Source organism: Babylonia areolata, chromosome 7 (genome assembly GCF_041734735.1).
Source record: "Babylonia areolata isolate BAREFJ2019XMU chromosome 7, ASM4173473v1, whole genome shotgun sequence".
Taxonomy (NCBI): domain Eukaryota; kingdom Metazoa; phylum Mollusca; class Gastropoda; order Neogastropoda; family Buccinidae; genus Babylonia; species Babylonia areolata.
In genome coordinates, this window is record NC_134882.1 from 10487889 (window position 1) to 10501051 (window position 13163).

The window sequence follows — 13163 nt, forward strand, 5'->3', positions numbered from 1 at the left end:
ACCTCTGGGATGGGCACACAAAAAAATGAAGCCTAATTATATGCAAACTGCATTTACTGTTATATTTATATTTTTTGTATTCTCTAAACTTGGCACTTTGATCTGATATTCTCACACAACAACAAGAGCAGTCATTATTATCATTTTTTTTGTTCAAACAGGAACTTCTTTTGCTGAGCATGGAAGTTTTATTTATTTTGCAAACGTTTTTGGTGCAGATGGTAAAAAAGGGAAATTACTCTGTAATTAATGCTAGGGGACTTAATTTGCTTTAAACTGATCTTTCTCGTCTTAAACATTACATTTTTTTTTCTTTTCTTTTCTTTTTTCTTCTCCCAAGCTTATCCATCATCTTTTTTCTTTTTTTTCTTCTCCTAATGATTCTTTTACAGGATAAAGCGTGAAGCACAAGTGAGTCTTGAAGGCTTTGCCTCTTGTACAATCATGTATGACCGTTTTCACCCCCGCCATGTCAGCAGTCATGCTCCGTATTCTCGCGCGGGTGTTTGGGGGATGGGGTGGACAGGATGTGCATGCTGGGTATGTTCTTGTTTCCATGACCCACCTAACACTGACATGGATGGATTCCGGGATCTTTAACATGCGTACTTGATCTTCTGCGTGCGTATACACACGAATAGGGAGTTTAGGCACTGGCAGGTCTGCACATTTGTTTGACCAGGGAGATCGGAAAAAAAAAAATCTCCACTCTGTGCTCACCACGCGCCGAGATCGGGAAGGTCCGCGTTGAATCAATCAACCAGTCACTCAAATCAATGAAGCGAGCAAGACGCAATCCACCAATTACTCTGTCTATGTGTGTGTGTGTGTGTGTGTGTGTGTGTGTGTGTGTGTGTGTGTGTTTAAATGGATGCATGTGCCTGTGGGCTTGTGTTCGTTAGACCTCAACCAGCCAACCAAGCAATCAATTAGCACATCATTTTTATATTTTACGGAAATGGAATTCGAGTGTGTGTGTGTGTGTGTGTGTGTGTGTGTGTGTGCGCGCGCGCGCATGCGTGCGTGTTTGTGTGTGTTTATGTGTGCGCGCGTGCGTGCGTGTGCGTAAGTGTGTGTGTGTGTGTGTGTGTGTGTGCATGTGCGTGCGTGTGTGTGTGTGTGTGTGCGTGTGTATGTGTGTGTGTACCTGAAGATGTGTGTGTGTTGTGTGTGTTAGTACTGTTCGGGAGGGGAGGGGGGTAAATTTGTGGCTGTATCGGTGTGAAACAAATGAAGCAATGACGCACAGGTAGAGCGTACTGCACGATCGCGCGCGCGCGCACACACACACACACACACACACACACACACACACACACACACACACACAAGAACACAAACAAACGAACGAACAAAAGAAAGCTTACCATTCAGTCCCTCGTACTCCCACCATTGGTGCCATCGTGTCCCCGTGGCTGAAACAGCATACAGCATAAATGTGACATTCACATAGGCCAGAGTTCACCCACTTTACCTCTGTTTGTATTTGTATTTGTATCTCACTTTATCACAACAGATTTCTCTGTGTGAAGTTCGGGCCGCTCTCCCCCAGGGAGAGCGCGTCGCTATACTACAGCGCCACCCCCCTTTATTTATTTATTTTTTGTGTGTGTATTTTTTCCTGCGTGCAGTTTTTTTTGTTTTTCCTATCGAAGTGGATTTTTTCTACAGAATTTTGCCCGGAACAACCCTTTTGATGCCGTGGGCTCTTTTACGTGCGCTAAGTGCATGCTGCACACGGGACTTCGGTTTATCGTCTCATCCGAGTGACTATTCCCTTATTCTTTTTTTTTTTTTTTTTACTTTCTTACAGTCAACCCTTATCATGGCTGGAAAAGTTCCATCCAATGAAACGATGTAAAATTAATAAATAAATAAAAATAAAAACTTCCACAATTATCCAGTACGGCTACGTTCACAAGTCAAGCCATTTGCTGCCAGCAGCTGAAATCAGTTGGCCGAGAATTGTGCGCACGTGCTCTTGCGTTTTTACTATCTCCACACTGGCGACCAGCCGTCTCCAGCCATCTCCAGCTAAGCTAATTTTGATTTGTCTCGTGCAGACAGTTGAGACGGATGGCTGGTCCACACACACACACACACACACACACACACACACACACACACACACACATTTGAAAACGGAGTTTGTAATGTGTTGAAAGAAGTTGAAAATAAAAACTACCACGACACTCAGACAAGACTGACTCTCTCTCTCTCTCTCTCTCTCTCTCTCTCTCTCTATCTATCTATCTATCTATCTATCTATCTATATATATATATATATCTGTGTATTTATCACACACACGAGAGCACGCGCGCGCGAAGAATATGACAGCATCCGCTACCTACAAACTAGGCACTTACAACTAAAAGATAAGATAAAATAAAATGAATAAAATAAAATAAAAACACCCCTGATCAGCTAAAGTGACCCGTAGTCTGGACACTGGAACTGAAGCAGGGATCATGTTTTCCTATCGAGGGTGGGCCACCACCCCCTTCTCCCCGCACCCCCTCCTCCCCCCCCCCCCCCACCCCCCCCCCCCCCCACACACACACACCCTCCTCCACCCTTTCCCCCTGACCCTACCCTCACCCACCTCCTCCATTTCTGCACTCACATGCTTACCAATGAGAATGGATGGAGGCATTGGGGTGGAAGGGGTGGATAAGTGCGCTAACTGGCACCGTTTAGCAGAGAGAGAGAGAGAGAGAGAGAGAGAGAGAGAGACGGACGCAGAGACAAAGAGAGAGACAGATAGGGACAGACAGAGAGATCTGCCAGGGGAGGGTTTAACCCTTTCACCGTCAAGCTCGCATTTATGCACAGGCGTGGTAGAGGACCCATGTCACTGAAAGGTGACCATTCATTGGTCTGTTATCCATGAACCTACTGCTCTAAATGTTCGGTGGTAGGACAGGCTATATTTTCTATACATCGCAGAGGGAATTCCCAGCTATTCTTAGCCGCTGTCTTTTCTGTGTTTATACCACAAGGGAATTTTGTACTCTTAATTGACTGGCGGTGAAAGGGTTAACAACCCCACCTTCTGTATTAACAAAGTCATCAATAAGACGGGTTTTGATAGGGTTACACGGGCGATACCTGGCACCATTTAGGAGAGAGAGACAGAGAAACAGAGACAGATATACAGACAGACACACAGGATTTTTCTCAATGAGGTCAAAGAGCTCGCTTAACTTTTGTTTTGTTTTGTTTTGTATCAATGACGGAGAAAGTTGGCTGGTGGATGCGGGGGTGGGGGTGGGCGGGTGGTGGAAGGTTTTCAGAGTTTACAGGGGAATTAACCAATCCAGTCTGGAAAGAGAGAGCTCAGTTGGTTATTTTAATTATGTCATAACGTTAGTGGTAGTTGTAGTAGCAGCAGCAACAGTACTAATAGTAGTAGTCGGAGGAGGAAGTGCAGCAGCAACAGCAGCATAAGTTGTAGTAACTAGTAGTAGTAGCAGTAGTAGTAGCAGTAAAGATTATTTGTCATATATTTCAAATTTAATGTATGTGTGTTGAAGGAGGGTGCAGTGAGGATTTTTGTTTTTTTTGTTTGCTTCCTTAAAGTCTCTGTGTGTGTGTGTGTGTGTGTGTGTGTGTGTGTGTGTGTGTGTGTGTGTGTACATAACATGCGGTGAGGGGCTTAGGTGAGGAGTGTTGGGAGGGGGTGGGGGCAGGGACTGAGGGGTGGGGGGAGAGAGGTTAAGGTGAGGGGTGTTGGGAGTGGGGGCATGGACTGAGGGGTGGGGGGGGGAAGAGAGAGAGAGAGAGAGAGAGAGGCTAAGGTGAGGGGTGTTGGGATGAGGGGGGGCATGGACTGAGGGGTGGGGGGAGAGAGTGACTAGGGTGAGGGGTGGTGGTGGTGGGGTGGGGATTGAGGAGTGGGGGAAGAGAGGTGAAGGTGAGGGGTGTTGGGATGGGGTGCATGGACTGAGGGGTGGGGGTGGGGGAGAGAGAGAGAGAGGGAGAGAGGCTAAGGTGAGGGGTGTTGGGATGAGGGGGGGCATGGACTGAGGGGTGGGGGGAGAGAGTGACTAGGGTGAGGGGTGGTGGTGGTGGGGTGGGGATTGAGGAGTGGGGGAAGAGAGGTGAAGGTGAGGGGTGTTGGGATGGGGTGCATGGACTGAGGGGTGGGGGTGGGGGAGAGAGAGAGAGAGAGAGGCTAAGGTGAGGGGTGTTGGGAGGGGGGGGGCATGGACTGAGGGGTGTGTGTGGGGGAGAGAGAGAGAGAGAGGCTAAGGTGAGGGGTGTTGGGAGGGGGGGGGCATGGACTGAGGGGTGGGGGGAGAGAGTGACTAGGGTGAGGGGTGGTGGTGGTGGGGTGGGGATTGAGGAGTGGGGGAAGAGAGGTTAAGGTGAGGGGTGTTGGGATGGGGTGCATGGACTGAGGGGTGGGGGTGGGAGAGAGAGAGAGAGAGAGAGAGAGAGGCTAAGGTGAGGGGTGTTGGGAGGGGGGGGGCATGGACTGAGGGGTGTGTGTGGGGGAGAGAGAGAGAGAGAGAGGCTAAGGTGAGGGGTGTTGGGAGGGGGGGGGGCATGGACTGAGGGGTGGGGGGAGAGAGGGACTAGGGTGAGGGGTGGTGGTGGTAGGGTGGGGATTGAGGAGTGGGGGAAGAGAGGTTAAGGTGAGGGGTGTTGAGGAGTGGGGGGAGAGAGAGCGATGGTGAGGGGGGGGGGGGCGGGGTAGGGACTGAGGGGTGGGGAGAGGGGGGCTTAGGTGAAGGAGGAAGGTGTGGGGGGAGGGGGGTGTCAGGGACTGAGGTGTGGGGGCAGAGGGGGGCTTTGGCGCGGAGTGTGTTGGTGCGGGGCGGGGGCGAATGGAAGTCTGACGAGGGAGTCATGTCTACACGTGAGGAAAGATGGTGTGTGTGTGTGCGTGTGTGTGTGTGTGCGCGCGCGCGCGCGTGTGTGTGTGTGTTTGTGTGTGTGTTTACGTAAGTCCGCGTGCGCTTGAGTGTGTGTGCCTATGTATGTGTGTGCATGGTCAGTGCGCATGCTTGTGTGTGTAAGCACGCGTGCGCGTATGCATGCATGCATGTGGAGAGGGGAGGTGGAGAGGGGACGGACGTCGTCTGTGGAAGAACTCGTCACTCAATATATATATATATATATATATAAAGCAAACATTCACAGTCGCTTGCTTTCCCATATGACGGCTGCTTTCACAAGGTGGGAAGGGTGGTGGACGGAGGAGGGAGCGGAAGTGGAGGTGAGGGGGGTGGGTAGGGTGCATGTGTGTGAGGATGTGGAGGTGGTGGGTTGCGGAGACCTGAGACGGGGAGGGAGAAGACCCCAGGGTGTTGTGTGGACAGGAGGAGAGAGGATAGAGGTGAGGTGAGGGGGTGGGGGTAGGGGTGAGGTAACGCGTCCGCCTTAGGAAGTCAGAGAGAATCTGAGCGCGCTGGTTCGATTCACGGCTCAGCCGCCGATAGTTTCTCCCCCTCCACTAGACCTTGAGTGGTGGTCTGGACGTACGCTAGTCATTCGGATGCGACGATAAACCGAGGTCCTGTGTGTAGCATGCACTTAGCGCACGTAAAAGAACACACGGCAACAAAACGGTTGTTCATGGCAAAAATTCTGTAGAAAAATCCACTTCGAAAGGAAAAACAAATAAACCTGCAAGCAGGAAATTTTTTTTTTAATAAAATAAAAAAATAAAGATAAAAAAAATTGGGTGGCGCTGTAGTGCAGCGACGAGCTCTCCCTGGGGAGAGCACAGACCGAATTTCACACAGAGAAATCTGTTGTGATAAAAAGAAATACAAATACAACGTGAAGAATGAAAAACTCAACAGGGGATCGGGGAGAGGGGGAGAGGGGAGAGGGGAGGTGGGTGGGGAGGGAGAGGGGAACGGGGACGGAAGGGGGTGGTGTCAAAGAGGAGGGGGGGGTTGTAATTATCGGGGTGGACGTGTTTTCTCTTGCTGTTCTTTCTTATTCTTCCGCTTCTCTCTGTCTCTGTCTCTCTCTCTCTCCATTTTTCATTTTAACGAGGTGAAGAAGGCGAGAAAGAAAGAAAGAAAGAAAGAAAGAAAAGGAAAGTTATTGGTTCTCCTTTCCGCTCCTACCTCGCCTCCCTCCTCTCTCTCTTTCGCTCTCTCTCTCTCTTCCCATGTCTGCCTGTTTGTTTCTGACTAGCTGTCGTTCTGTCCGTCTGTTCTGCTATGTGTGTGTGTGTGTGTGTGTGTGTGTGTGTGTGTGTGTGTGTGTGTGTGTGTATGTGTGTGTGTGTGAGTGCGTGTGTGTGAGTGAGTGAGTGAGTGAGTGAGTGAGTGTGTGTGTGTGTGTGTGTGTGTGTGTGTGTGTGTGTGTGTGTGTGTGTGTGTGTGTGTGTGCTTGTGGTGAGTGTGTGCCTGCGCTAAACGATTTAAATGAAATAAAACGCACGCACCCCCACTTCCACCCCCACCTCTCTCTCTCTCTCTCTCTGTTTCTCTCTTGTATTCCCTATTTATTCGTCTATTTGTTTAGTCGTCCATCTGCTACCTCAACTTGTCATCACCTACGCAGCCTACTTAACGCCAGGAGGCGTTGTTAGATCAAGTCGGATATCCGTTTATGCCCCAGACACTACTACTAAGATTTTTTTTCCCCCCTCCAAATCCACCAGCTCCAAATCTGTCGCGGCCGGCTTTTGTTTTCAGTAGGGATCGTGTGTGCTGATAAATAATTGTGTTTTCGGGTGTTTGCTGTTGGGTGTTTCCAAGGCCTACCCATATCACTTTCCCCGAAGATCCCCGGAGACTGATAAATCCCCGTGGAGCTAGGCCGTTGACTACCCCGCCAGAGAGGCACCGCCGCCGGTTAGGTGGGTAGGGGTAGGTGGGTGGGTGGGTGGGTGCTTGGTTGGTGCCAAATGATTCGCACTTTCGTGTCGAGCGTTTGGCGGGTAGGGGTTGGGGAGTGGGGTGGGGGGGGGGGGGGGAGAGAGAAAATGAAGGTCTATTGCATGCCGCTGTCAACTACCGGTATCGTCATTATCCTCCTATCTGTCTCTGTCTCTGTCTCTTGTCTTGTTCCGGCAGTTTTCGTTATGTGATCCAACCTCCCACCCCCCCCCCCCCCACACACACCCTCGTCTCCTCCTTCCCCCCTACCCACCCCACACCACCGCTTTTCTCCCTTTCTCTCCCTATCTCTGTCTCTCTCCCTCTCTCTCTCTCTCTCTCTTGCACGCGCGCACGCACAAAGGTGAGTTAGCTTTGGGGGAAGGATCGCTTTTGGTGATACGGTTAATGTCACTCCAGTGCTCCATTCGGATCAATCGCGCGCGTGCAAGCGTGTCTGAGTGAGAGAGAGAGAGAGAGTCAGCCAGTCAGTCAGACAGAGACAGTGAGACACAGGGAGACACAGAGAGACAGGGAGAGACAGACATAGAGACACAGAGAGACATAGAGAGACACAGAGAGAAAGGGAGAGACAGAGGGAAACACAGACAGACAGAGAGAGACAGAGACGAAGACAGGAACATAGAGATATTAAAGCATCCACACACACACACACACACACAAAAAGCCCAACCACGTGCCAGGACAACTCTCAGGTTCTGCTGTATCACGTGACCCTGAGCTCTTCCTGACGGGACCAAGCGCTGTCAAAGGCACACACTGCAGTGTATGATAAATGTGCGCACCAGACATACTTTCAATCATATCCAGAATTGCCTTAGCTTTGATTTCTCATTCATACGAGCGCAGCAGTACAATATTAATTTATCAGACAGACAGACAGACTGAAGTCAGACGTGTACAGTGATATCATTTTTGTGTTACTACAGATTTCTCTGTGTGAGATTTCGGGCTGCTCTGCCATGAGTAAGCGCGTCATAACTTCTTTTTTTTCTGCCAGAATACTTGTTTTACGATCAAACAGAATTTGTCTTCTTTCTTTCTTTTTTTTCTTTTTCGTTTTTTTCTTGATAGTTTGTCAGGAATTTGTGAGGAATACGCCTCCCCACCCCCTTCTTTTTTTTCCTCGTGGGTTCTTTTTACATGCGCTAAATATATCGTTGGTTTATCGTCTCAGCCAAATGACCAGCACTTAGACCACCTCTCAAGGTCTAGTGGATGGGGTCAGTATATGAATCTCGAACCCGTACACACTAGCTGCGCAGTCGGGCATGTTATTTGTATTTATATGTATATTTCTTTTTATCACAACAGATTTCTCTGTGTGAAATTCGGCTGCTCGCCTCAGGGAGAGCGCGTCGCTACGCCACAGCGCCACCCATCTTTTTTTGTTTTTTGTATTTTTTCCTGCGTGAGGTTCTATTTCTTTTTCCTATCGAAGAGGATTTTTGTACAGAATTTTTCCTTTTGTTGCCGTGGGTTCTTTAACGTGCGCTAAGTGTATGCTGCACACGGGACCTCGGTTCATCGTCACATCCGAATGACTAGCGTACCTCCAGACCACCACTCAAGGTATAGTGAAGGGAGAGAAAATATCGGCGGCTGAGCTGTGACTCGAACCAGCGCGCTCAGATTCTCTCTCTTCCTATGTGGACGCGTTACCTCCAGGCCATCACTCCACACGTTATATACCACTCGGGATCTGCTTCCCTAGCGTGTGTGCAGGGAGAAAAAAAAAAGAAAAGAAATAAATGAATAAATCACCATCAGAAACTTGCTGCCTGAGGACTGGCATCCATCTTCACCAAACGCTGACTGTCAAACTCCATGGGGCAGTGCAGTTCTTTCTTCCACTACAGTCAGCCAGTCGGAAAATCAGATCACACGTCAGTGAGTGCTGGGGAGGGACGGGGAGGGGAGGGGGGGGAGGGGACTTGGGGTTTCCCCCTCACTGCATTTTGGGGAGGTGACAAAAACCTGTGTCGAGGTGATCTGTCACTGAGTAAAAAAAAAAAAAAAAAAAAAAAAATCATGATCGATGCGACGATGGTCGGTTACTCGTGACATTTTTTTTTTTTTTTTTTTTGGGGGGGGGGGTGAGTGGGGGGTTGGGGGGGGACGAGGGGGACTCTCCAGTGAACATTATTGCGCCTGACAGCAGGGGGGGGCGTGGGGAGGGCGGGGAGACTCACAGTCTGACTGCCAAGTGACTAAAATTTTGATTATTACGACTGATGGAATTGATGCAGTATTGGGGTACAATGTGCTGGTTGATGCACACAGAGTATCGTTCACACATTCACAAAAATACGCCCTCCTTCTTTAACTTTTTTCCTGCATGCACATGCACATGCACACTGTACACACACACACACACACACACACACACACCTCAACATCCTCATCCCTAATCCCGCTGTGCTCTGTACGTAGCAACGGGGACTTCCGCGCAGACAGCGGGTTAATGCCTTGGAGTGCTCCTTTGCCAACATGACCTCTGTTCTCTGAGAAAGTGTGTGTGTGTGTGTGTGTGTGTGTGTGTGTGTGTGTGTGTGTGTGTGTGTGTGTGTGTGTGTGTGTGTGTGTGTGTGTGTGTGTGTGTGTGTTTGTATCAACAAGACCAACAAACATAAAAACCATCACCACCACCACCACCAACAACAACAACAAACAATAACTAGAGGAAAGTGTGTCTATAAAGTGACCGAGTCCCTGATTAATTAAGTGAATCGTTCCTCGAAAGATGCTACAATGTGAAAACCACACAGGGCTACATATTCTGCACTTCCTTACAGTATCCAAAGCTTAGCCTTTGCTCTAAGTGGGGAACGGAAAGGAGTCTGTGCTGTGCAGACTGCACGCGGGGCACACTTTTTTTTTTTAAACTCATTCTTACTTATTGAAGAGGAAAGAGCCCTTCGATGTATTCCCTGTGATGAGCCTCTCACCGTGAAACACGCGCTCCTTGACTGTTGGGATCTGCATGACGTTAGACCACAGACATTACACGGCGGTTTCTCTGAAGACGACTTTGTTTCGTGATGTCCCTCCGTGGACGCTGATGGACTTCTTGAAAGAAGTGAACATTTTTAATCAGATTTGAAGGTTTTAAACTCTGGAAGGTTTTTAAACTTTGAGCGGAAAGCTTAAAGCGGTGACTAGTTTTTATTGGATTTTTTTTTTTTTTTATTTACCCTTGACTTGTAGTAGGTATTAACGTGGCGATAGCCTTGAGATGGCCTCAGTGGTCGGCGAGGCTCTAAGGGCCATAATTTGAAGTACCCATTAACCTGTTGACTGCTACTGACCAGTATGCGGGATAGTGAAGTGCTGTCAATTCAATGGAGAGATGGTCTTCTGGTAACGCGTTTGCCTAGGAAGCGAGAGAACCTGAACCAACGGGATTCAAACCCCACATTCGCCAGCATTTTCTCCCTTCTACTGAACCTTGAGTGGTGGTCTGGACGCTAGTCATTCGAAGAAGAACGATAAACCTAGGCCCCGTGTGTAGCATGCACTTTGCGCACATATTATAAAAACCCATGGCAACAAAAGGGTTGTTTGTCCCTGGCAAAAAAAAATATGTACAAAAGGTCCACTTTGACCGGAAAACATATACAGTTGATGGCAGAGACAAAGAGGGTAGCACTGTGTTGTAGTGACGTGTTTAACCCTGGGGAGGGCAGCCTGAATTTCACACAGAGAAATGTGATGTGACAAAGAATACTACAATACAATACAATACAATACGACACTGAGCTTAGAGATCGAGTTGCCAGACACCACTCTGAACGTCTTCCTTTTGGGAATGACAATCAATGATACGGATATTTATCACAACGCCTACCCTCGGTCGGAGACCAAGCTCTAAGTGCTTTACAAACACGGGGTCATTTGCACACCAGGCTGCCTACCTGGGAAGAGCCGACTGACAGCTGCCATTGGGCGCTCATCATTATATCCCGATGTCATTTAATCAATGAAACTATTTCAGAACAGTACCACTGAGTCCGAACACAGCACACAACCTTCGGACCATAGTCATGGTCTATCGTGTCAAATGCTGTCGAAAGGACCAGCAATGACAGAATGGATACCATGCCTACATCAGATGCTAGCAACAGGTCACTGACCACACGTAATAAGGCCGTTTCCGTGCTGTGTCCCTTTCTGTACGCCATGTAGGCAGCCATATCCGTTTTCGGTGATGAGCATGCTGGGTATGTTCTTGTTTCCATAACCAGGATCTTTAACGTGCGTGTTTGATCTTCTGCTTACGTATACACACCAAGGGGGTTCAGGCACTAGCAAAGCTGCACATGCGCTGACCCGGGACATAGAAAAAATCTCCACCCTTTACCCACCAGGCGCCGTTACCAAGATTCGAACCGATGAACCTCAGATTGAAAGTCCAAGTGACGTGTTTTTATTTCAAATGCTGTTTGAACCGTCTTCACAGACCTTCACCCACGATGCGTCAAATGATTTTTACATATTTTCCCTTCATTGCCGGGGAAAAATCAAGACAAGTCAAGATTCATTCCAAAAAGACCCCTGGGGACACGTGGGGAAACCCCCCCAAAAGGAACAGAAGGCAAACAATACATGGTGGCAATGTTACACAGTCACATAACGAACTGGTAAATAAATGAATGAAATGATGCAGCGTTTACAGTAGTGCTGAACACGAAAAGGCATCTCTCATTTCAAAATAACACAAACAGCGCTAACGTGAACTAGCCTGATGTGTATTGACATCTAGCTTTGAGTACACATACCCCAAACAGTATCCCTCCCCACCCCAAACCCTTCCTCATCCCCCCCCCCACCCCACCCCCCACCCCAACCCAATCCCTCCCACCACTGGTTCTATCGACCAGTTGGTGCATGGGTAGTAAGGACTCTTCTAAGCCCTTACACTCCCTCCCCCCCCTCCCCCCCCCCGTTCCCCCCACCCCTCTCTCCGCCCCCAACTAAACCCTCTTCGTTGTGAGTCCTGACCGGTCGTCGGACCGGTAAACTGGTTTATTGGTAAACTGATTATGATTATTGGATAACACTGAGGCACAGAGAGAGAAAGAGAGAGACAGAGTGAGAATGTGTGTGCGAGACAGAAAGAGAGAGAGAGAGAGAGAGAGAGAGAGAGGAGAGGAGGGGAGTGAAAGGAGAAAGAGACAGAGAGAATGATAGATACAGACTGACAAACACAGAAACACACACACACTCGCGCGCGCGCGCGTGCGCATACACACACGCACATGCGCGCACACACACACACGCTCGTATACACACACACACACACACACACACACACACAAACACACACACACACACACACACACACACACACACTCACACACTCACACTCAAAGATGTGCATACACACGCAAAACCTCACATACCCCTGCCCCTTCACCCCTTACCTCCCCCCCCAACCCCCCTCCCCGACCCCCCCACACAGATTCTCTCTCTCTCTATAACACACACACACGCGCGCGCACGGACACACGCTCACACTCAAACATAGTATGCATGCACACGCAAAACCTCACATGCACCTGCCTCCCGCCCCCCAACCACATCCCTAAACACAAACTCACATACACACAAATATTCTCACACACACACACACACACACACACATTCACACACCCATACACACACACGCAGGCACACACACACACACGCAAGCACACACACACACACACACACACACACACACACACACACACTTCCCCCATTTCTTCCTTTTTTAATTTTAAAAAAATTAATTTTCTTCTCTTTTTTTTATGAGGGCAGGATGTAAAAAAGCTGTATAAGCTTATTCTTTTACCCCCAATAAAGATCATTTTGACTTGACTTGACTTGACACACACAAACCAAACAAAATTCCAGCCTGTGCTAACCACAAATCGAATATTAAAACGCTCCAAGTGTGTGCGGATGGTCTGCTTGTTGTTCCAACAACACCTTCAGTGATATTTAAGTGTGTCTTCTTCCGAAACGAGCAACAACAACAAAAAAAAAAAAAAAGAAAAAGGCTGCTGTCAGTGTTTCAGCATAATGTTTTTTCTTGTCCCATACAAAAAATAACCATGATTATGACGACAATGACGGTGATGATGATTACCATACAGTTTCATAACAATTATCATTATGGCCATAATTATGCTTATATATGCTTATCATTATGATTATGACAAAGATGGCGATATTGATTGCTGTATAGTTTTATTTCATAACAATCATCATTATGGCCTTCACTGTGGTTTGTTATATGTGCTTATCACCATGGTTAT

At 48.4% G+C, this 13163-nt stretch overlaps 1 protein-coding gene across 1 annotated transcript in view; it reads right to left on the reverse strand.

Moving 5' to 3' along the window:
• The window catches only part of LOC143284331 (carbonic anhydrase-related protein 10-like), a 157250-nt gene extending 147894 nt beyond the window's left edge, over positions 1 to 9356 (reverse strand). Inside the window, exons 1-4 of the mRNA XM_076591041.1 lie at positions 9294 to 9356; positions 8643 to 8717; positions 7538 to 7607; positions 1368 to 1415 (exon numbers count right to left, since the gene is read on the reverse strand). Coding sequence (XP_076447156.1) covers positions 1368 to 1415; positions 7538 to 7607; positions 8643 to 8717; positions 9294 to 9356 — 256 coding nt within the window. The remainder of the gene's footprint in view (positions 1 to 1367; positions 1416 to 7537; positions 7608 to 8642; positions 8718 to 9293) is intronic.
• Between the last annotated feature and the right edge of the window lie 3807 nt (positions 9357 to 13163).